The sequence below is a fragment of the Nuphar pumila genome, chromosome 6 (genome assembly GCF_984573655.1).
Source record: "Nuphar pumila chromosome 6, dmNupPumi1.hap1.1, whole genome shotgun sequence".
Taxonomy (NCBI): domain Eukaryota; kingdom Viridiplantae; phylum Streptophyta; class Magnoliopsida; order Nymphaeales; family Nymphaeaceae; genus Nuphar; species Nuphar pumila.
Window position 1 is genome coordinate 21,055,260 of NC_143254.1, and position 25,950 is coordinate 21,081,209.

The 25,950-nt window shown below is 40.0% G+C and overlaps 1 protein-coding gene across 1 annotated transcript; it reads left to right on the forward strand.

Annotated features, from left to right (window-relative positions):
- On the forward strand, positions 1 to 24,013 carry LOC149834264 (protein PHYTOCHROME-DEPENDENT LATE-FLOWERING-like). The gene is made up of 12 exons (XM_090011303.1): positions 1 to 270; positions 11,784 to 11,865; positions 11,956 to 12,020; positions 12,123 to 12,203; positions 18,272 to 18,352; positions 19,652 to 19,810; positions 19,892 to 19,990; positions 20,085 to 21,487; positions 21,760 to 21,986; positions 22,060 to 22,223; positions 22,316 to 22,354; positions 22,449 to 24,013. Exons 1-12 carry the CDS (start codon positions 127 to 129, stop codon positions 23,886 to 23,888), a joined length of 3,984 nt encoding a protein of 1,327 aa, XP_089867429.1. The 5' UTR covers positions 1 to 126; the 3' UTR covers positions 23,889 to 24,013.
- The last annotated feature ends 1,937 nt before the right edge of the window (positions 24,014 to 25,950 follow it).

Genomic DNA, 25,950 nt, shown 5'->3' on the forward strand with positions numbered 1-25,950 from the left:
TTCACGGAAGCTCTGAGTTTTCTCCGTTTCCTCAAAACCCTACCCCTTCTCTCTCTCTCTCTCTCTCTCAGCATGGTTCCGAGTTGATCCTCTTTGTCCGCTCGATCTTCTCCTCCTCCGTCTGTGATGGGGCTTTCCTTCAAAGTATCGAAGAAAGGAACTCGGTTCCGACCTAAACCGGTTCAAGTGGGAGCTCCGGGAGAAGATGTAGGAGATCACTCGAAGGAGAGCGGCAATTCGTTTGTTCCAAAAAAAAGGCAGAAAAACGAGGTAATTTTCTGGATTTGCTGATTTTTTTGTGCTTTTTTTAATGTTTCCGATGCGTAGATCCTAATTTTTGTCGTTTTTGTGATTCTCCCTTTGTTTTCTTGTGCGTGTATGTCCTTCTGGGTTCTATCGGTTTTGTAGAGTTGAAGATTTTGTAGAGTTGAAGATTTTGTAGAATTTGACGGTTTAGAGACGCCATAAGGGTTTTATACGTCGACTTGAGATTGGATTGTTTTCCTTTGAAAAATGGTTTGTTTGTTTGTTTTTCTTTATGTAATTACTGAGCTTCATTAATTTTGTTGATGGTATTAATGATTTTTGGTTTTTAGTTAATTAATGTGACTTTTTTTTGTAGTTGTTTTTCTTATGCTAGAATGAATTCGAGCTCTTATGTTTCTTTTGAAGTTCTGGTTTCTTCTGATTCGTGTTTTCTTCTCTGTTTTGAGTTAAGGATTTAATCAATTTTATGGTTTAGAGACACAGTGGGGGGTTTATCTGGGTCGACACTTGTTGTTAGGTTGAGATGGGATTGCAAATTGCGTTTACAAACACAAAAGAACACACACCCGACAATCGAACAACTGCAAATTAAGAACGAGAAGAAAGAGAGAAAGAGGTAAGAGAGCACACAGAGATTTACGTGGTTCAGAGGGGAACCTCCTACATCCACGGGCAGCAGCTATGTTAAATGTTCACTAGAAAAGAGAGAGAGACAAAATTATTGTTCTTGCTCTCTGTCTTATTCTCTATAGCGAGCCATCCAGAAAAAAAGAAGAGTACAACCACAACAACAACAACAACTACTACTACTACTACGCCTTCATCCCAAAAAAATGGGGTCGGCGATATGAACCAAAAAAGAAAATCATTTCGGGTCTTCCACATGAATCCTTCTCCTCCAATCTTTTGTATCCAATGCCATGTCCTCGGTGAGGTTCAAACCATTCATATCCTTTCTTATCATCTCCATCGAAGTCTTATAAGGCCTACCCCGACCTCTTTTAACTAATATATTATCCCATTTCTCCATCCTTCTAACTGGAGCATCATTAGGCCTTTGCCGAATATGTTCAAACCATCGTAAATGATTCTCTCTCATCTTATTTTCAATGGATGCAACGCCTACCTTTTTACGTATCTCCCCATTTCAAATCTTATCTTTTATTGTATTTCCACACATCCATCTAAGCATACGCATCTCAACTACACTCATTTTTTGAATATGATGTCTCGTGGCAGCCCAACATTCCGTACCATATAGTAAAGAGGGCCTAATTGTCATCCTATAAAACTTTCCCTTCAACCGCAATGGCATTCTACAATCGCACAACACTCCAGTTGCACTTTTTCATTTCATCCATCCAACCTTTATCCTATGATTTACATCTCCATCAATTTCTCCATTCTTTTGAATGATAGATCCCAAATATTTGAAACAATCATCCACCGGTATTTCCCGCTCACCAAGCTTCACTACACTCCCATCACTACTTAGTTGCTTACTAAACCGACATTCCGTATATTCTGTCTTACTCCTACTCAACTTAAAATCTCTGGCTTCCAATGTATGTCTCCATAATTCTAACTTATCATTAACCCCAGCTCTAGTCTCATCAATCAAAACAATATCATCAGCAAACAACATACACCACGGCACATTTTCTTGAATTGATCTCGTAAGCTCATCCATCATTATAGCAAATAGGAAAGGGATTAATGCAGATCCTTGATGTAACCCAACCGTTATAGGAAAATTGGTTGTCACCCCTCCATAAGTGCGGACATTGGTTATTACTCCGTCATACATATCTTTAATTATACTAATGTACTTGAGAGAAACACCTTTTTTCATCATTGACCACCAGAGAGCATCCCTAGTTACTCTATCGTATGCCTTCTCCAAATCAATAAAAACCATATGCAACTCTTTGTTCCTCTCTCTATATCTCTCAATAAGTTGTCTAAGAAGATGTATAGCTTCCATAGTTGATCTTCCAGGCATAAAACCAAATTAATTCTCCGTTATCATGACAACCTTCCTCAACCTATACTCAATCACCATCTGCCAAAGTTTCATAGTATGACTCATGAGTTTTATACCACGATAGTTTGTGCAATCTTGTATATCACCCTTATTCTTATATAGGGGCACCAACGTACTCTTCCTCCACTCATTAGGCATCTTATTTGTCCGCCAAATCTTGTTAAAAAAATGAAGAATAGTTTTAAAAAAAATAACTATCACCCAAAAAACTAAATTAGTAACCGTCAGCCTAATGAAAAGAGGACAAGTCATCCAACAAATCCTCCTCTTGGCGAGTCTTTAGCTTCATCATGAACATCGCCATCTCCACGCCCCGTTTGGGGCCTCTATCAAATGCTGCGAACTCCAACCAAGTCCAAACAATACTTGAACTTGGCCACTGGAAGAGACTTAGTCAACATATCTGCAGGATTCTCAACTATGCCAATCTTCTTAACTGAAATTTCACCTTGTGCAATCACATCTCTGATGAAATGATATTTCACATCAACGTGCTAAGTTCTCTCATGAAACATTTGATCTTTGGTCAAATGAATTGCATTCTGGCTATCACAATTAACAACAGTCACTTTCTGCTTTAGACTAAGCTCACTGAACAGCCTTCTCAGCCAAATAGCTTCTTTCATTGCCTCAGTAGCTACCACGTATTCTACCTCTGTAGTAGATAAGGCAACTGTAGATTGCAAGAAAGCTTTCTAACTAACAACATAATCACCAACTATGAACACATAACCTGTGAGTGATCTTCTTTTATCAAGATCTTCTGCAAAATCTGAACCAACAAAACCAGTCAAACTATCACTCCTCTCAAACTCCAAATGGTAATTAGAAGTACCACACAGATATCTGAAAATCCATTTCAGTGCTTGCTAGTGACCTTTTTCTGGATTTGACATGTATCTGCTAACAACACTAACAGCATGGGCAATATCTGGTCGTGTGCAAACCATTGCATATATCATGCTACCAATTTCACTGGAGTAAGGGATATGTGATATGTACTGTTCTTCTTCTTTAGATTGTGGAGACAACTCTGTTGAAAGCTTGAAATGAGCAGCAAGAGGTGTAGAGACAGGCTTAGCATCAAACATACTAAATCGTCGAAGTACCTTCTGAATGTACTTTTTCTGTGTTAAAAGTAGTTTCCCTGTCTTCCAATTTTGAAGATCTCCATCCCGAGAATCTTCTTAGCTGCTCCTAAATCTTTCATTTCAAACTCTTCACTCAACTGGACTTTTAACCTGTTGATATCAGACACTTAACCTGTTGATATCAGACACATCCTTTGCTGCTATGAGCATGCCATCAACATAGAGTAACAAATAAATGCAAGAATCATCAGATAGTTTTCTAAAATAAACACAGCTATCACACTTGCTTCTCTGATAACCATGCTCAATCATAAAAGTATCAAATCTCTTGTACCATTGTCTAGGAGATTCTTTCAAACCATATAGTGACTTTTTCAACAAACACACATTATCTTCCTTGCCTTCAATCATAAAACCTTCAGGTTGCTGCATGTAAATTTGTTCAAGTTCACCATGCAAGAAAGCGGTCTTGACATCCATTTGTTCCAATTCCAAGGCGTAAGTTGCAACCAAAGCTAACAAAACACGAATAGAGCTATGTTTTACAACATGTGAGAATACTTCATTATAGTCAACACCCTCAACCTGACTATAGCTCTTTGCCACCAATTGTGCTTTATATCTTGCATCTTCTACACTTGGAGTACCTTTTTTCTTCTTGAAGATCCATTTACATCCAACTATCTTTTTACCTTTAGGAGGCTTCACCAATTCCCATGTGTGATCTTTGTGAAGAGACTCAATCTCTTCATGCATAGCCACTAGCCACTTTGCAGAATCATTACAAGAGACTGCTTCTGAATGTTTTGTAGGCTCATCTGCATTCAAGTTTCTTCTACCACTGACACAGCATAAGCAACCATATCTTCAAAACCATACCTTTGTGGCGGTCTAATATTTCTCCTTTGTCTGTCTCTGGCTAGAGTGTATTGCCCATGTTGTGAAGTTTCTTCAACCTATGTAGTCCTTGATGTCTACACAGGACTGGACTGAGAAGACGACGGACAATGCTGAATAGGAGCTGAGCCACCACTCTCAAGCTTCACCTGCCCGATGGTACCACTGCTAGAACCTGCATTAGTAGGAACAACAGACTCCTTCCTAGGATGTAGCATAGCAGATTCATCAAAAATAGCATTTCTCTCTAACATAAACTTAGGTGATTTTGGATCAGTGCACCACAATCTGTATCCTTTCACCCTAGATCCATAACCAAGAAAAATGTACTTTTTAGCTCTAGGCTCTAATTTACCATCATCAATGTGTGCATAGGCAGGACAACCAAAAATTTTCAAATCAGAATAGTCAGCAGGCTTACCTGACCATACCTCCTCTGGAGTCTTGCACTCTATAGCTGTGGATGGAGAGCGGTTCACCAAATAGCAAGCTGTAAAGACTGTTCCTGCCCAGAACTCCTTTGACAAACCAGCATTTATCAACATACATTGGGTTCTCTCTAAGAGGGTTATGTTCATACGTTCTGCCACTCCATTCTGCTGAGGTGTTTTTCTGACTGTATGATGTATGACAATACCTTCATTTTTGCAAAACTCTTCAAATTTTGATGAGCCAAATTCTAGACCATTATCTGTCCTAATCCTCTTAATCTTCTTCCTAGTTTGTTTTTCAATTAACACTTTCCACTGCTTGAAGTGCTTGAACACTTCATTCTTGAGCTTTAGCATAAACACCCAAACCTTCCCGAAGAAATCATCAATGAAGGTAAGCATATACTGAGCACCACCTTTAGATGGAACACGAGAAGAACCCAAAAGGTCTGAATGAATGTAGTCCAATGTACCCTTGGTTTTGTGAGCTGCAGTGCTGAAACTGACTCTTTTTTGCTTTCCAAGAACACAATGCTCACAAAAATCCAATTTTCCTGTACTCTGACCACCAAATAGACCTCTCTTACTCAGAAGTGTCATATCCTTCTCACTCATGTGTCCCAGTCTCATATGCCACAATCTTGTGGCAACTCTCTTAAAGAGGAAGAGGAAGTTGCTGCAACACCTGTAACTGTACTACTCTCCAGAACATATAAATTTTCAGATGTCTTTCCCTTCGTTAAAACAAAAGCACCTCTGCAAATTTTCATAACTCCACTTTCAGTTGTGTACTTGCACCCATTAGAATCAAGAGTGCCCAAACATATGAGATTTTTCTTCAAGTCTGAACATGCGACAAGGTTCTCACTATTCCATCATGCATCTTAATTCAGACTATTCCAATGCCAACAGTTTTGCATGGGGCATTGTTTCTCATCAAAACAACTCCACCATCAATTGATTCATAAGTGGAAAACCAGTCCTTGTGAGGACACTTATGATAAGAACAACCCGAGTCTAATATCCATTCACCCTTGGATTTACTAGCACTAGAAGATAAGAGAACAAAGTCATCTGAATCACTTTCAACAATACCTGCTTCGGCAAGTTTTTCAATTTTCTCTTTGCTTTCATTTTTCTGCTGCTTGTGTTTCAACTTAAAACACTCAGCCTTAATGTGCCCTTTCTTATGACAGTAAAGCAAATCTTAGTTCTATTCTCCTGAATTTCATTCCTTTGGCCTTCCTCTTAGGCCCTCACCCTAACACTAGCACTGCCAGTTAATTCCCTGTCCATTAACTCTTTTGAGAACAAGGATGCCCTAACATCCTCCATGGAGATAGAACCTCACCCATAAATCAGGGTCTCTCTAAATTGCTTGAAAGACGCAGGCAAATAACATAATAATAAAAGTGCTTGATCCTCATCTTCTATCTTCACATCAATATTTTCTAAATCCATAATAATGGAATTAAATTCATCAAGATGAATCTTAACGGATGTACCTTCAGTCATACAGAGCATGAACAACCGCTGCTTCAAATGCAACTTGCTTGTAAGCAACTTTGTCATGTACAATGACTCCAACTTGAGCCAAAAGCCTGTAGTCGTCTTCTCATGAATGACCTCCCTGAGAACTTCATTGGATAGACACAACTGAATCGCAGCCAAATCTTTCTCATCCATCTCCTCCTTGTCTTCTGCAGACATAGAGGTCGGCATCTTGTATTTTCTCAATAATGCTTTCTGCAATCCCTGTTGCGTCAAGAGTGCACGCATCTTCACCTGCCATAGACCGAAACTCACGTTCCGATCGAACTTCTCGATCTTAAACTTTGCTGACATGGTTGTGCATTCGTCTAGGACCGTTACCACTGAACGAGGCTCTGATACAAGTTTGTTAGGTTGAGATGGGATTGCAAACTGCGTTTACAAACACAAACGAACACACACTCGACAATCAAACAACTACAAATTAAGAACGAGAAGAAAGAGAGAAAGAGGTAAGAGAGCACACAGAGATTTACGTGGTTCGGAGGGGAACCTACTACATCCACGGGCGGCAGCGATGTTAAATGCTCACTAGAAAAGAGAGAGATACAAAATTACTGTTCTTGCTCTCTGTCTTATTCTCTACGGAGAGCCGTCCAGAAAAAAATGAAGAGTTTAAAAAAAATAACTGTCGCCCAAAAAACTAAATTAGTAACCGTCAACCTAATGAGAAGAGGACGAGTCATCCAACATTTGTGATGAGAGAGTTGGGAATTTTGGGTGTGAAGTGTTTTTGCTCTGCCTTATTGGTTGTGAAATTCCTGTAATTGAATTCTTAGGCATGCTTGGAAAAACGTTCGACTTGGTATTAGAGGATTCCTGCATTCCTGCTTCATGTATGTTTTCTCTTGCTTGGCTTGCATTATTTCTGTTGCATTTTACTTCTTTCTGTCATCTTGGTGGTTTTGCTTGTTAAGGATTTGGCCTGCATTAGGCAGTGGTAAATGTTTCACTGATACGACTGTATATATTGGGAGTTAACGAATGATAACAAAGTGTACGTTACAGAATTAGATATTAATCATGATCTTTTGTATAGCATGATGTGCGGTTGACAAAAGAAGAGAAGAAAATCAGAAGGAAAAAATGATTAGGTGGCATATATTGGTAAATTTTGTATATATAAAATTCATGTTGTCTTCTACTCTTGGGGCATGTTTTTGTTACACCTGCACGGGTGGGACACAGGTTTCAGATGAAGGTGCCCTCCATGGGAAATTGCTTCCTAAGTGGGGAAGGGTGCGGTTTGGTTTTCATATGAAAATCTGTTGTTTCATGTGAAATCTAGTGAGCTACACTGGCTGTCTCATGTTTGTCTGCCTCAGCCCTTTCAGGAAACAAAGCTCTTTCCCATACAAATGGGGCCCTTTTTCGTCCGAAAGGGACCTGAAACAAACATCCGCTTGTGTTGATTGTGAAAAGAACAAAAAATTATGGAATTTTCACAGAAAAGGAACGGGTTTCAAGCCAATTAGTGTGTTCCCAATGTTATGTGGAGTAATATTAAGACCTGATATAGGGCAGTGAGGATCTCTTAAGTGGTGCACTGGACGAATTGGTTAGAAATAAAGGAAGGGGATAAATTAAGGAGGCCATGTTTTTTATATAATGGCTATTCCCACTGAGCTGTTCATGCAAAGATTCTACAAATTAGCAGGTGATAACCTCAATCCTACTAATAATCTTTAGGGTTCTTGATGTGGATCCGGCAAGGGGCCGATCCAAGATCCAAAATGGATCCTTATGCACGGAAGCTAACGGGATAACTTGGAAAACTAACAGTTTTCAATAGGGGGTGTTTGGACCCTGTTGCGCTTCAAATGGAAGGACAACGCCAAAACGGATTCTGTAGATAACAGATTCCTCTTTTTAACGAATCCAAAAACTCGCAAATCCGACTATTGATGGTCGAGATACGGACCAGACACCAGATCAATGGGTCAATGTTCACAGGTGGGTCTGTTGTAACTGTCCAGTATGGACAGGTCAGAACAGGACTATTCTCTATGGATTTGGTCAATGACTTGAACACAAAAGTTGTAGGAAATTTAGTTTTGAAACCAGGAAAACTGAAATCACTCAAATCGGATGTCGTATGACTCCGATACGACCCAAGCAAGGTGGCGGATTGATACAATCCTGTACACTGTACAGTCACTCGTGGGACTGTTCCGTCCGTTTCAAGACACTTGATCATACATACGATTGATTCAGCAAATTTGTTTAACATGAAAGTTTTAGAGAATTTAATTATCGAATCAGAGCAACAGAAATCACTTAAATCGGAGTTCGGATGACTCCACTACGAACCAAACAAGGGGTCGGACTGTTATAGTCTTGACAGTCACCCGAACGACTGTTTTCTCTGTTCTAGACCAGTTTTAACAGCCAAAACAAATGAATCAGAAAATGGGCTAAACATATAAGTTGTAGCCATGGATGTTAGCTTTTTAACAAGCTATCATACACTAATTTTTATGAAGTAGATTAAGAGTTATGCTTTTATTAGTGCAGCTGTGTCAGATACACAAACAGTCACAAAACCGAATGGTGATATACGATTCAACAACACATTTAGTTTAATCTAAATTTTAATATTAGGGATTTATTGTTCAACCTACACATACAAACACTTCTAAATGTATATTCTCCAATGCTAAATCCCTTATCCCAACTCCCATGATAATAAGTAAGAATTATAAATAAGCAACAAATACCAAACAAACTAGCAAAAAAATTATATTCATGATCCAATGCTTATATGGTAACATCTTAGATCAAACAAGATATATAACTAGTTCAAACCGAGGCAAGTTTAATCAAACTCGTTTTAGAAGTCACGAGATAAGGTTCCAGCAACAATGCCAAGAGTCACTCAAACACGAACAATCACGATTCTACTTCCTTCCAATTCGGCAAGAACACCACGGCCAAGGAATTAGCGACAATAGTTGGTACAAATTTTTTACAACAAGCACAACTAGAGCTTGGAGCTATGGTCTGTACCACGGTTTGGCTGCAGCAAGCTTCAAAAACGCCCTAAGGTAGGAAACAACTAGGAGAGATCCACTATGAATTTTCTTTAACAATTTTTTTTCAGCAGAGGAAAAGACCTCCTCAACATTGTTTTTGGGCTCATTTAAGGGAGGAAGAAAGGTAGAATAACCTTTTGAATGGTCAAGAAGGCTGCGTCCTCCTATTGACCACCTTGGAGGTGACTTGGGCTTAGAGAGACTTTAAGTCCACTTCCATCTACACCAATAGGGAGTCAAGCTACACTCCTCTTGACGTTAGTCAAACAAATTCAAGTAGGGTCCAGCCATAGGGGGCGCCAATATGGATCTATTTAAGACAAATTGGATCTGGTATAAGATCCAATTCATGCAAATGGATTTTGAACTATTTTAGAGCAAAATAAAATTGCTAAAAAAATAAAAATCTACTTTGATACCCCATACACTCTCTAGGGCCCTAAAATAATCCGATTGAATACCAGAATTATCCGAATTCATAAGATCTAACACCTAAAAAAGTAAAAAAAGTAATAATAAAAATACATAATCGATTCCAATATTCACAAAAATGGAATCACAAAATTAAAATAAATTTTTGGGGATGATTGAATTAAAATTCTCAGAAAATTAAATGGCAGATGACCAAAATACCCCTCTACCCCAAATGGACCAGAAACGGTTTTTTTTTACATGGAGTCGCGGATCGTGCAATGTAGATCAGGTCTTTGCTCCTTGCGACTATCTGGATTCTCTGCATCAGTTCTTTATTGGCATGTTTGAAGCTGAGGTGGTATTAGAAACAAAAAAGAATTTTAGGTTAAAGAGATCAGGTTTTGATAATGGATACTCCCAATGAAATTCTCTTATGAAGATTTCCTTTGTCGATCCCTTTCTTCATCACCCTTCCAGTTGCCTTTTTCTTGCTGGAGCTTGTTTCTTGAAGGAATGAGATCAGTACACAAGCTAGTTCCATAGAGGAATATGGTCTAGTTTTGGTGGGGGTATGAGAATGATTTAGTGGAGAGGGTGAAGGGGTTTCGGAGAAGGAATCTCATAGTCATGTATGGAAGAGGAAATTGCTGTGCCATAAAAACATGTAACTAATGCTACAGGATCGTGATTCTAATTTATCTCCAAGTTATCAAACTAGGAACTTGCTTTTTTTAACACATTTCTGGGTTTCTTCTTCAGTTTACCGTTGTCCATAAAAACAAGCTTGAAGTTTGATCCTGTATAACCATTGCTTCTTTGGTGTGGCACGGGCAATTTACCTCCTATTTTGGTAAAGCTATCCAAGTGCATCACCTGTTTTATGAGCCGCTGGTCATGAACCGATCTCTAAGTAGTCCCTAAGAAAATTTCAATTAGATTGACTTGCTTTCAGATTACCTGAAAAGATATCTATTGGGCAACAATAGCTCCATGCAGCAATATTCAGGATGAGAGCACTATAACAATAGACCTGTGAAAGAGATCAACATGGTTTTCTGCAGTCTCATAAAAAGTATTTTTGCTTTGCTGGTGTAAACCCTTGTATTGATAGCTGATGGTGCATAGTGATTAATTTAGAACCTACTTTGGAATAAGAACGATCATAGTGTCAATTGAAGGTAGGCGTTGCATCCATTGAAAATAAGATGAGGGAGAATCGTTTACGATGGTTTGGGCATATTCGGCGAAGGCCTAATGATGCTCCGGTTAGAAGGATGGAGAATTAGCTAAAAGAGGTCGGGGTAGGCCTAAGAAGACTTGGATGGAGATGATAAGAAAGGATATGAATGCTTTGAACCTCACCGAGGACATGACATTGGATAGAAATGAGTGGAGGAGAAGGATTCATGTGGAGGACCCAAAATGATTTTCTTTTTGGTTCATATCGCCGACCCCAATTGTTTGGGATGAAGGCGTTGTTGTTGTTGTTGTATAGTGTCAATTGAAATCCCACAGCAGCATGAAGATCTCATGGGAGATAATCATTGGTTCAATGTCTATAATATTCAAAAGGAAATATTTTTACCACCAAGCATAACCTCAATAATTATGCTGTGTATGTAAATTCATGGCTATTTTAACGCAAAATCTCCACCCCTAAAATATCTATATTGTGTAGAAATGGCAGCATGATAATGCGGGCTTGACTTCTAGGCTCCATTTCAGGTTCCTTTACTGCTAGTCTGTTAAAAAATATGGTGTCAAGACACGTATGCAAAAGAAGATGAATCTGTGGAGATATCTTGCTTGTGTTCTATGGTTCTTATTCAATGTGTTACATGTTCCTTTACACATCTTCAGTAGATGCCAAAACTATGGACTTGCTCATGATATAATCATTTTGAACAATCGGAATAAGGAAATAATCTCTGGAAGTTTACAAGTCTTACTTTGTTTTTTATTTGATTCCTTTATTTCTAACTCATTTTCGACAGAATGGTGGTGTGATGATGTTGACAATTCTAAATGGCCTTGTAATATTTGTTTTTGTCTGCAGTATTCCGTTTCTGCTGTGGGCAATGACAATGCTGATCATTCAGTTTTGTCAAATGGTTCTGAAGTGTGTCCGGTCGAGCCAGGTTGGGTTCGTTAATTATATGTACCAACTCTGTCTAATAATAATTATTCTTGTAGATTGCTGACTTTCTTGATTGTTCTTTTCTCACTAGAACAAGAAGTGTCCTTTACCCTGAACCTTTTCCCAAATGGATTTTCTATCGGAACACCAACTGAGGTTAGAAGGCATTGTACTTTTGTTCACCTTGACAGAATTGTCATATGTTGTTGTTAGTATCAGAGGTGCTCTTTTGTAAATCATCTGTCATTGTAATTTCAGAAAGGGAAGCCTCTGCCTCTGCTTCAAGATGCACCAAAATTGCTTTATTCTTATAATAGGGCATCAGAGGCTCTCTTCTCTGTAAGTATAATATCATGCTCAAAATGCTACAACAATTCACATCAACTAGCCTTTCCTTTGAGTATAATTAATATGTTAAATCTCTGGTTTCAAGTTGTAAATTTTTCTCTCGGTTCCTGTATTGAGAAAGAGAAGAGAAATAGAGAGGGAGTGAAAAGGGAGAGAGCGACTTCGGCTGTCACGATTTCTATTATGAAATCGTGACCTAAACTTAGGTATTTAAGTTACATTAAGGTATGGGTCCGGGTCTGGTGTATCCAAACCCGATAAATGAAAAACAAGAAATTACATTACATGTTACATAGATTGGGTACATGGATCGGATCCTATGCACCTTTTTCACCCCCCCTCAAGTTGATCATGGTTTTGGACCATGAACAACTTGCTTTTAAGCATCCAAAAGCGATCCTTGGTTAACCCTTTTGTAAATATGTCTGCAACCTGTCTTTCAGTACTGACAAACTCAGGTTCAATCTCTTTTTCTTCAACCTTCTGTCTCACAAAGTGTTGGTCGATCTCAATGTGTTTGGCACGACTGTGATATACTGGATTGAATGACATACTGATAGCACTTTGATTGTCGCAGAACAAGGCAGTGTGGGAGATCTTTTCTCCTACTTCAGTTAGAAGATGCCTGATCCATGTGACTTCGGCAGTGGTAGCAGCCATGGATCTATATTCAGCCTTAGTGCTTGATCTAGCGATAACTTTTTGTTTTCTACTGCTCCAAGAGACTAAATTTCTTCCAATGAAGGCACAATATCCTGATGTAGATCTTCTTTCGTCGGGATCTCCTGCCCAGTCTGCATCACAATATACAGCAATTTCGTGCTCGTTTTGGCCATGGGACTGTGGTAAATATATCAATCCATCCCCAATAGTCCCTTTCAGATATCTAAGGATCCTCTTGACCGCTTCCATATGTCTAGTACGTGGCGCATGCATAAATTGAGACACTTGATTGACTGAATAAACAATATCAGGTCTAGTGAATGTGAGGTATTGTAACATTCCTATTATGCTGCGATACCTGGTGGGGTCATCACACAGATCTCCATCATGAGCGCTAAGTTTTTGATGAAGTACACTCGGAGTTCCTAGAGGTTTGCAGTCTTTCATCCCTGTCTTGCTGAGAACATCTACGGTGTACTTGTGTTGAGTGAGTATCAATCCATGAGCCTGGTTGTCAACTTCTACACCAAGGAAATAGCGTAGAACTCCAAGGTCTTTCATTTTGAACCTTTGACCTAATAAGTCTTTTATTTCTTGAATGTGGTCTGCAGAGTTTCCTGTGATGATAATATCATCGACATAAATTAATAATAGAGTGGTCACAGCCTGACTTTTAAAAATAAATAATGAGTGGTCCAGCATGGAACGTGAAAATCCATGTTTCTGAATTTCAGATGAGAAGCTATCAAACCAAGAGCGAGAGGCTTGCTTCAGGCCGTAGATGGCTCTTTTTAACCTGCATACATGGGTTTTACAATTTTGTTCTTGATATCCAAGGGGTTGTTCCATGTATACCTCCTCCTTCAAATCCCCATGTAAGAATGCATTTTTTACATCAAGCTGGCTCAACTTCCATCCATGTTCAACAGCCAGGGAAATGATAATTCGAATCGTTCCCATTCTTACAACCGGACTAAAAGTCTCATCATAGTCTTGCCCTGCTTCTTGAGTGAATCCTTTTGCTACAAGCCTTGCTTTATATCGTTCAATAGTTCCATCTGGCTTGTACTTGATTTTGTAGACCCATTTGCATCCGACAACATTTTTGTCGGGTGGTCTGGGAACAACTTCCCATGTTCCACATTCATGCAAGACTTGCATTTCATCATTCATGGCTTCTACCCATTTCATAGAAGTTGCTGCCTGATAATACATGATGGGATCTTCATCCTTATTGATGGCAGTTAAAAACAATTGAAGGTCCAAGGAGAAGTTGTTATAGCTAACCCACCTGTCAATAGGATGCCGTATGCGGTTTGATTTTCTGACTGCGAGGGTATGAGAAGGAGTAGGATTGGCGGCTGAGACCTGATCTAAAAGACTTGATGTTGTCGGTCTCTGTCTGGAATAGACAATGCCTTTGTATCTGCCCGGTACTTCCTCTGCATTCTGTGACCCCGACGTCCCAGTGTTCTCAAAAACCTCTTCTTCTTGTCGCACGCAATCTGAGGAACATGTTTCATTGGAGCCAGCAAAAAGTTTTGAGCTTAGCAAAGGATGGTAAATTTCAGTTGGCATACTCGTTGTGTTAGCTCCGTGATCAAAATTTTGTTCATCAAAGACAACATTTCTTGAGGTTCTGATACGTTTGTTGTTGGGATCATAACACCTATACCCTTTGTAGTCATCTGCATATCCTACAAATTTGCACTTTTGGGCTTTGTCTTGAAACTTGTTTCTCAGGGACTGATCGATATGCACATAGCAAACACATCCAAAAACACGCAGATCATAATAACTGGGATAAGTTCCAAAAAGACAGTGATAAGGAGACTTATTTTCCAGAATAACCATAGGCAGTTTGTTTATCACATGCACAACAGAATGGAAGGCTTTTGTCCATAAGTTGATGGGAAGATTGCTGTCATGAAGCATACTCATGGCACTTTCAACGATATGCCTGTGTTTTCGTTCAGCAATTCCATTTTGTTGAGGGGTGTGAGGACAGGACACCCTTCTTCCTATTCCATTACTTTGAAGAAAAGAGATAAAATAACGGGGTGAGAATTCTCCACCTCCATCACATTGGAAAAATTGAATGGACTCAGAAAATTGATTTTTGACAAGTGAAAGAAAATTTTGAAACAAAGAGAAGACTTTCGACTTATTTTTTATGAAATATATCCAAGTGTATCGAGTATAGCTATCAACAAAGATTAGATAGTATTTGCTCCCAGATCCAGAAACAACTGGGGCTGGTCCCCATACATCAGAACAGATGATCTCAAAAGGTTTTGAAGCTCTCTTATTAATGGAATGAAAAGGCAATACATGACTCTTGCAGGAAAGACAACTGAAACATTTGTGACTGTTCTCATCCCTATTTAGACTTTCTTTTGGAATGAGATTATTAGATACAAGTTTCTCAATGAAATGACCCCCACAATGTCCTAATCGACTATGCCATAAGAATGACTTATTACATTCAGAAATACTAAAAACATTAGCAGAAGAAGATGAACACGACTCTAATGAAGGCTCTGAATTCAGGTGGACAGGGCGGACAACATGACAAGGAGCTTCTTCAAAGACATACATATTGCCTCGTCTCTTTCCTTCAGCGAATGTTTCCCTCGTGCGAAGGTCCTTGACCTGCACAGAGAAAGGAGTGAATTCAACTGAAGCATTATTATCATCAATAAGTTTGGAGACAGAGACAATATTTTTCTTAATGGCAGGAGCATGAAGAATGTCAGAAAGAGTAAGAGTGAAATGTGACATGGGAATGACAGTTTTTCCAACATGAGAAACAGGATGGTGGGACCCATCTCCAGTGACAATCTTACTTTTTCCAAAATAAGGAATGGGATTAGAAATCTTACCTGCATCACCTGTTACATGAGTCGCTACCCCTGAGTCGACAAACCAGGTGCCTTCATTCTTCAATTTCAACTCTGACAAGGCAAATATCAACAAATCTTTAATCTCTCCACTGCTTGAGAACTTCCTCTTGTTTTCTGTCTGTGGACCCTTTCCTTTATTCTCTGGATTATGCCAACAATTTGCCTTGATATGCCCCTTTTTATTACAAAGGAAGCAGGTAGGAATGGATCTTGGCCCCTGCGCATGAGCTAACATATTTGGAGTGGGAAGTAAACCACGCCCTCCGTGTCCACTTCGCCCTTGTCCTCCTTGTCTGCGTCCTCTACCATAAGACACCCCTGTGGCAAAAACTTCTTGAGAATTTGTGTGAACGTGAGATTCCTCAGAGAACCCTTTCAGAGTCATCTCATACTGAATTAATTTTGCTCGCAACTCATCAAAGGTAGGTAGAGCAGGGAGACATAATAAGGAAGTGACGATCATGTTGTAGTCGGATCCCAATCCACTCAGAGTCTGTTGTACCATATCGCTGTCATTCACCGCGCATCCTATAACTGCAAGTTGATCTGTGATAGTCTTCATCTTGTTCAGATATTCCATGATGGTCATGGAATCTTTTCTCAACATCTGGAATTCCCTCTTGAAAAAAACCATTCTCGCTTGCGAAACTTGTGAATATGTTTGAACCAATTTTTCCCAAAGTTGCAGAGCAGTACAATTGTCGGGGATGGCAACAAGGACCTCTTGGGACAAGGTGGAAGTGATGTAAGCAACCACTGATTGATCTTTTCTTTCCCAGTTGAGGTACTCAACATTCTTGACATACACAATTGAACTTACTCCTTTGTCGTCTTTTTCTTCTCTCGTAACAATTTCGAGTGGGACGGGAGTGGTTCCATCAAGGTGACCTAAGAGACCTTGACTTCTTATAAAAGGAATAATTTGCCTCTTCCAAATCAAGAAGTTTGAGGTAGTTAACTTTTCAGAAACGAGTTGAGTGAGAAAACTTGAGGAAAGGTTGGATGAAGAGGAATGAAGATCCATGAAAAGGGTTTTAACAAGAAAGAGAACCACCTTTTTGAGTTTTTGAGTATTGACAGATTGCTCAGTCTGCAGTCAGAATGGTTTGCTGATGGCCTTTTTTTTTTTCTTCCGGCTGTAGTAACTCAAAGATAGACCGATCAGAAACTGTCAGAAGAAAGCACTGAGTTTTCAATGTGAATCCCACTTGTAACAGTCAAAACAAGAATGATACGAAAAAAAAAATTAAGGCAAAGGAATGAAACAGATTTTCTGTCCCACAGCAGGCTGAACAACAAAAAATTTGTTGGATCCTGCGTGAACAGATTAGGGATTCACGTGAGATGTGAATCCACTAAATGAAGTAATCACAGAAATGAAGTACACGTGAAATTAGGGATTCACGTGTGATTCACTGCGTGAAAAAATTGGGAAAACAAAAAAAGGGGAAAACGAGAGGTTGATATTGAAATCGTGATAAAAAAACAAGATTCACGTGAGATGTGAAACGATTAGGGATTCACTGCGTGAAAAAATGCGAAAACAGAAAGGATAAAAAAAAACCAAGATTCACGTGAGATGTGAACTGATTAGGGATTCACGTGAATCCTGTGTGACGTGAACTGATTAGGGATTCACGTGGGATGTGAATCCACTAAAGGAAGAGATCGTGGAAATGAAATCCACGTGATATTAGGGATTCACAGCGAGGAAAAGGTGGGAAAACAGAAAGAGAAAGGAGAAGTGGAGATTGGAATCGTGGTAAAAGAAAAAACTGAAGGAGATGAAGAAAAGAGTAGGCGAAACCTCAAACCTTGATTTTCGGCACCTTCGGAATCCACTTCCACCCTTAGTTGGATCTTGGCTCTTATACCATGTAAATTTTTCTCTCGGTTCCTGTATTGAGAAAGAGAAGAGAAATAGAGAGGGAGAGAAAAGGGAGAGAGCGACTTCGGCTGTCACGATTTCTATTATGAAATCGTGACCTAAACTTAGGTATTTAAGTTACATTAAGGTATGGGTCCGGGTCTGGTGTATCCAGACCCGATAAATGAAAAACAAGAAATTACATTACATGTTACATAGATTGGGTACATGGATCGGATCCTATGCACCTTTTTCACAAGTGTCGGTCTTTTTTTTTTCTTTCAAATGAAAATGTTAAACTTCTGCCCAACTAAACTATGGTGCATTTTTTGCACAATATATGTTATCTACTTTGCAATTTATGTTTTTTGATCTGTTTGACTTGGAATTTCTTGTCCATCTTACTTTTTATTTTCTAAACAAAAAAGATCCATTTTGTGCTTCCTTCTATGGCATTAAAAAGTTTGTAAGTTAAAATGTTTCTTATAGGAATTTCTGAATGATGAATTTGTGACTCAATAATGTGGGAAACTTATGCTTCTCTATTCTAGTTATTCCATTCAGAGACATTGCTAAATTTGGAAGGAATTTTGATATGAAACATGACTATGTCAGCTGGTCTGCAGGCAATTGAATCGGGTTCTTTGCCTGCTGAGATACTGGATGAAATACCTTGCAAATATGTTGACGGGACACTAGCTTGTGAGGTGAGTTATTGACGTGATCTCTTCAAGAAAGATACTGTTGGAATTTCATTGTTCTAGAGTGACTTGAGGGATGTGTTTTTGACAAGTGCATGTCATGAGCATCTTCATCTAAAGGTTATGGTTATAGAAATTCTAAATGACTTAGGTATTGATATCATTCACATTAGTCATTCTTAGTTATTGTTGAAAAACAGTTAGACATTATCTGTCTTAACTTTAGAGGGTTGTAAAGTTGAAGTTTCTGTTAACTTTGTCTTTAAGCAGCGTTTACTCTCTGGGAGACTTTCATTCTTGGAATCAAATCTATTCTGGTATGAAACCACTAACTTCGAACATTATTAACCATGGTATGGAATTCTTTTTCCTTTTCAATTTTCCTTGGAGTGGGGGGATGGTAACTTATCTGCGCCAGTGTCATGGTAGTTAACTCACTTGGAAGTTGGAAAGTAAATGTGATATTCACGATTCATCCAGGTTCACTGTAGCTGTTGAAAATGACCCACTTGATGGGTCATAATTGCTACTTTTTTTGGATTTACCTTCGTTTTCTGTTCATCTTTAGAAGGATTGATTCAGCATGAAACTGGTTCTTTTTCTATGGCTTCTGTTCACTATATGCTCTGTCCTTGTTCTTCCATTGCGCTTTTGTCACTATCTGTGTAGAACAATTTTTTATTGAAAATTCATGGTTTTTTCACTTTTCAGCTACAAACTGGATGTTAAAGCTGAAAGTGGACGAGAGTGTATGTTTACCTTCTGCATAACTAGGATTAAGTTTGGATCGGATGCTTGTAAGTTGAAATGCTACATTAGATAGGAACCACAATGCGTGATTACTATGTGCTGCTATAAAACTTGGCTCACTTCCAGAGCTCATGCTATCTCACTACGTCTTCACCTATTTATGTGACAGCAGATGCTCCATTAGGGTTAGCAAAGAAGAGGGCCCGATAAGAGCAACTCCATTTATTTTGTTAATGAGTATGGGTATACAAAGAAAAAGGCCCCATAGGAACAACTTCATTTCGTTAATGAGTATGTGTATACACCAGGTCTATATATATTACCCCTTTGCAATGGTTTTAAGAAGAAAATGACACAAAATCCACATTTAAAAGAGATAAATTATGAAAAGAATAAAGAATCAGAAAAAAGAAAAAGGCAACACTATCCTACATTTCCTTACAATGACTAAACTTCCCTTCCGTACAAGATATTGTGTTTAACAATGTTTGCACCTTTTGAGTGGGTGGTTCTCTCTGTCATTGTTTAGTAATTAATACAGGAATGGATTTTCAGGTAAGAGATTATCGCAAATGTGTGACTGCTCCAGGAAACTTTGTTTCTGGTGATGGTTCTCCAATCATTCATAAAGTTCATCTGCGGATGTCAATGGAAAATGTTGTGAAGGACATGCCATCCATCACAGACAGCTCTTGGAGTTATGGTGATCTACTGGTTAGTATGTGCAAATGGGACATTAGCAGTGTGCCCTGAGTTCTTCCAGTTTGTTTATAACTCACTATATTGTGGACCTAGGAAGTTGAGTCACGGATAGTGAAAGCACTGCAACCAGAACTGTGTTTGGACCCTGTCCCAATGTTGGACAGACTGAGCGCTGATCCAGTCAAAAGCAAGGTATTAATTATGATACTGAGTGCAGCGTGGATGAGTTGTCCTCCTGTTTGGTCTAGTGAATGACTAACGGCTTATGTTTAAACACCATTTGCAGCTCAATCTGGATATCAGTTTGCATCGTAAGAGAATGAGACAATCACCTTCAGTGCAGGTATTGTCTCACAGTCTAGCGCATGGAAAGAAAGTCTCAATAGGCAGGGTAGTTGAGAATGAGAAAAGTCAGTTGGCACTGCCTTCAATTGACACAGCTATTCAGCATCTTCCCTACAATGTAGCTGCACAGTCCCCTCCGTCACCCTCCTTAAGAGCCCAAAGCACTGGACAAGAGTTCTCTAGACAGGTGTTGGCCATGGCTTCCCAACCTAAGTACCCGACAACAATGAACAACTCAAAGAGTGGGCATGATCAGGCATCAGGCATCGCTCCTGCAAATACCTCAGTAATTAATACAAATTTTATTTCAGGCACTGGGCAAGATTTGCAGAGTTCTTACAAGGACTCTAGAATTTCTAGTGTTATTCTTGGAAAGCGGGAGGGTCAAAGTATGCAGATGCCATCTAACTTTGAAGCAAAAAGGCCAAGGCAGGAGCAACTTGGCTTAGATGGAATCCATCAGCAACATGCTGCTTCTCAGTTGGATTACTCCCTCCTTGGAGCGGATACCCCATGGAAAAGGATGCAGCAGCAGTTTGAGGGCAAAAGAATCCAGAATGCCAATGTTCTTAGTCAGAAGCATCCTCAACAGCTGGAAAATGATGCAAGGCAAACCGTTCTTGAGGGAATTCCAAAACCTGAAGCAGGGGTTTCTTCTTATCTTGAAGAGAGGGGGATGAGATATAATGTGAAAGTTGATCAGCCTGAAATGGTAAAGTTGGAAAAGCAAGATTCTGTGATGAGTAGAGATGATCAAAGTGCACTTGGGATGGAGCCCAGTCAGACAGATCCGCAGTTGCAACCACAGCAATTAGCTCAGCAATCAGTCATGAGATATCCTCTGCAGTCACAGTGTCATAATCTTAGTCATTTGGTAGATAAAGACCAGAAAAAAGAAGATACTTCTCAGAGAAGGAAACAAGCACCAAATTCTCGAGTTTCTGGTGGAACAATGGAAAACTCACCTGTGTCATCTAAATCTGGAGAAATCTCTAGTGGTTCCCTGGGGGCGCACTACAGCAGCATGAACACAACTCCTGCTGTTGGATTTACAAAGGACAAAGCAATATCTGTGCCAGATGCTGCAGCTGTGGCCACCTCTGTCAACTCTGGTCTTACTGATTCCGTGATGAGACAACAACAGAATGCAACGCCTGGGAAGAGAAAACCAAATCCCCTTACAAAAACCCCTGCGGTTGGGTCTCCTGCAAGTGTGAACACACTGAATCCCCCTTTTAGTGCAAACAGTCCATCTATTGGAACCCCGCCTGTACCACCCTTAGGGCCAAAGCCTGATCCAGCATTTGTGGAGAGATTCTCAAAGCTTGAAATGACGATCCAAAGGTACGTCGTCATTCAAACTCAGCAATTTTTTATACGTTGATACCAAGACCTATTCTTTGGGGCATGAATTGTACAACTAGGCCCTATCATGTGTACAGTTGTTTCGACAACTGACAAATGGTCAACTTAGGCCAAGCAATTGGAATTCCTAGACCTGGATGTTGAACTTGAACTGATTAGAGTTCCAAGTTTGATCCCATGGTTTTGTTATTCTGGTTCACTGGCTCTGCCTACCTGACTCAATTTTATGGGTGCTTTTGTTGCATTTCCAGATATGGGCTCAACTGTAAGAAGAATAAAGTTGATGAATATCATGAAAGGAAACCGTTTCAGCATACAGCTCATTCCATCGTAGCACATCTTTCAAATGCTCAGAATAACGATGGTGTTGATGACGAAATGTTTACCAAGTCACTGGCAAAATCCCTTCATGGTGGCAGCATGAATATCTGTAAAACTAGGATCCTGGAGTCTGTTCGACCCAAACAGATATTTCAAGGTACCTATTTGCACTTGCATTTTAACACTCATTTGAAGCTCCTGCTGATGATTCTTTTATTGTATTTTTGCAGCAAATGGCATCCCTGTCGTTATACCAGCAGCTCGAAACAGATTATGCATGTCTGAGAGGGCCAAAGATGGCATGGTAGAAGCTATGGTGCAATATGGTGATGAAGATGAAGGCAGTGACTTCTTATCGTATCCCCAGGATTCTCTTCCCACATTGCCCAACACGGTGAGTGATGTAACTGCAAGTTATTGACATTGAGCTCACTTTCTATCGACTTTGGCCCTCGTTTTTCTCTTACATATTTCTTTTGTCAACAGCACTATGCAGACCTATTTGCTGCGCAATTTGGTGCACTGGTATGTTTCTGTGCAAAATATTCAGTCAGTTGGGAGGTCTCTGTCTTTGGTTTTCTCATTTTGTTGATGTCTGGGATGTTTTTTTCTAAAGTAGATGATTCGTGGTGGATATGAAGTCAATGATCAGGTACAATTGGTGTCAACCCGACCAGGTGCTCTTGCAGCTGGTGGCCAATCTTCGCCTTCTGTTCCTTTGGGTGGTCCAGCGCATGAGATGGCATATCAGCAGTCTGTCTCAGGACAAACTGTGGGTTCAGCAGGTATCATGAGCCAGCCTATGAACCCTCCACCCATGTCGTCTCAAAATCTGTTAACCGGTCCAAGGATGCAACACGCTGGAGTTATCCAGCCCCAACACATTCAATCAGGTTATTTGCCAGCACAGTCGAGACCACACCACTTAGATCCGATATCACATCTTGCTGCAGTTCAACAGCAGCCTCCCCAGCAACCATCCATCCAGCTGCAGCAACATCAGTACTCGCAGTTGCAGAGATCTGCCCTCGGCTCAAACAATCCACTGGCACAACTAAATGCAGTTGGTCCGCCTGTTGGTAATCAAACGGTCAGCAGTTCCAGCAATCTGCAGCTTCAGTTACTTCAGCAACAGCAACAACAGGCGCAGATAAGAAAGGTGATGGGAGCACTTTCTGGCATGGCCATGGCGAACATGGGGAGCGGGTTGGCCAGCAGTCCTATGCAATCAACTGGTGGGGCAGGTGGCCTGGGAAATTTTGTTGGCCTCGGTGGAATAGGCATGGGCATGGGGCACATGGGGCCTAGCATGTCGACATCACTGAGCACGATATCTGGTTTGGGCAATATGAGTCCAATGGGTCTCAATCCCACTTCCAATGTCAGCAACGTCTTAAGCCAGCAGCTACGCTTAACTCCTGCCCATGCTAGTGCAATGGCCAACAAACTCAGGATGATGAACAGAGGGTGGGGCATGCTGGGGCCGACATCCATGAGGAGCCCAATTGACAGTTTAGGTGGAACTCCTGGCTCGGAAACAATGTCAATGCTGGGGCAGACGCTGAACAGGACCAACATGAGTCCCATGCAACGTTCAACAATGACACCCATGGGTCCCCCAAAGATCCCTGGAACAAACTTTTACATGAGCCAGCAGCAGCAATTTCAACAGCAGATGCGGTTGCAGCAGCAACAGCAGATGCAGTTGCAGCAGCATCAGCAGCAACTGGGCTCTCCACTTCAGCAGTCGCTAGTGGGCAGTATCCCGCAGCAGGTCGGCTCACCACCAGGGCTCACCATGCAGCAGCAAATGAATCAGCAGCCGCAGCCACAACCTCAGCAGCAAATTAACCAACAGTCCCCATTGGGCCCACCGCAGCAACTAACTTCAGGTGCTGTCCAGCAATTGGTTGCTCAACAGCAGATGTATGTGGCTGGTGCTGGCCCAGCAAGCCCACAGCTGAGCTCACAGACCATGGGATCTGTGGGTAGCATCACAAGCTCGCCCATGGATCTGCAAGGGGCGAGTAAAAGCAATTCTAATATTAATACCAACTAGAGGAGAAATGGGTCTTCAAATTGGAGAGGATAGGTTAGGAGATTTGATGAATAGGCTGTAAATATGGGCAAGTGTTTGTTTGCCTCATGGTTTTGTAAAATCAATGGCAGGTGTATAGCTTCTCCTTTTATTGTCTGAGACAGCAATGATGGTCTCTCTCTCTCTCTCTCTCTCTCACACACACACACACACATGTGTGTGTTGACGTGGAAATGTTCTAGTCAGGACCCATTTTCCTTGGGCCCTAAGCATGGCTGCTTTTTTTTTTAATCTAAACATGATGTGTTTGTCATTGTTTATAAATGACATGCTTTGGATCTAATCATTTACCAAAAAATTTAATTTGTCGTCAAGTTTTAGGTCGTTGATTTTTCTCTCTTTTCGAAAACACGTGCATGAAAAATACTTAATTTAATTTATGTTCTAACTGAAAAAGGGAAAATCACTTTCCACCACATTTTGCTGGGTCCTAATGAAGATGGGTCTTGACCATAGTGACAAAAGTTAAAAACGGCAAAATCTCGGTAGTCAAAAACTCGGGAGATTTTGAATTTTTTTTTATGAATCTCATGTTTTTTTGGCAAAATCTGGGTAATAAAAAATAAATTAAAATATAAAAAAATAAATTTTATAAGAAAATATAAATAAAACATTTAAAAATAAAAATCTAGGGGCCTTTTACGATAAATCTGCTAAAACTGTAAATATCACAATATTTGTCATGGTTTGAAAATCTCATGATAAATTGCTGTTTTAAACTTTCAGGCAATTTCTCGCAATATTATCATGAGATTTTTATAAATCTCGTGATATTTGTTACTAAGGTCTTGACTAGAATTATATTTATATTTATATTTATATTTAAATGAGTAGTTAGGAAATGAATTTGATCCAAACCCATTACGAGTAATGCAAATTTGAAAACGAGAAAAAACGTGGAGAAGATTGTTATTGGCCATTTCAAACTGCCACTAAAGACCGTTAGTGGATCCTCCAAAGATTTGTACAGCCATCCAATGTCTTGCTGCTAGGTTTGCCTCTTTAGAAGTCGAGCCTCTATAGGTGCCAACGGTTGCGTAATAGAGTAATTGGCAGTCTTGAGCAGTTTATGACCTAAAGTAATAGAGAGAAAAAAAAAAGGGAAAAATATAGATATATTTACTGGTGTTTTTTTTCTTAATTGTTTTCTTCGTTTGTATCAGAGGGAAGCTGACGCAGAGTTGGAAACCCTGTTTTGCAGAAATGCCCTACCAAGCCACAGTAGCCACACTTAGCAGCATAAAACACGTCTATTAAAAAAAAAATCAAATTTTGGTGTAATACAAGCTTTTAATTTTTATCATTCAAAAACACATTTGAACGTGAAAAATACCTGTCAGTGCACTAAACGCATCTATGTGAGTCCACATTAACTAAACGCTTTCAGTTTTGCTTTAATTCTAACCGTTTACGATTATGTAAACAAGTTTGGAGTTTCAATTATTTTCCTTATTCCTCATTAAATGAGTCAGTTCAAGCCCGGTTCGTGGTCGGGGCTCCAGGTAGTTGGTAGGAGCTGTCAGTGCACGTCTCCTTGTGGTGGGATGTTGCAGGTTCAAAACCCCAATGGTACGTTGAATAATAACTGATGGGGGTATGGCTAACCCCAGCTTGCCTTTCAAAAAAACAAAGTCAGCTTATGACATGGTAAGCAGGGGAAGCTCATTTTTGTGTCCGCGGGATGCACTCAGCAGGCATACGCACACCCCACGTTTGCATGGGGGTGTAGTTGCATGTGGGGCTCACGTGCTGGTTGTCCCACAGACCTGCGTGGACGGTGATGCAAGCGCCCGCTTAAGCGTGTCCATGTGACAGTTCACACATGTAAGCTGTTAGGGTTTGGGTTGTATATCTAACCTGAAGGCAAAAGTAAAAGGTTACAACGTTTAAGTATATCAATGAGTCAAATATTACAGGACTCACTAAAAGAAACCAAATCCAGTTTTGGGCTAGGTTTAAGATTTTTTAATCGAATCCAGCGGGTATCCGAATCTAATTACATGTACGTAATTTGGGGTGGCAA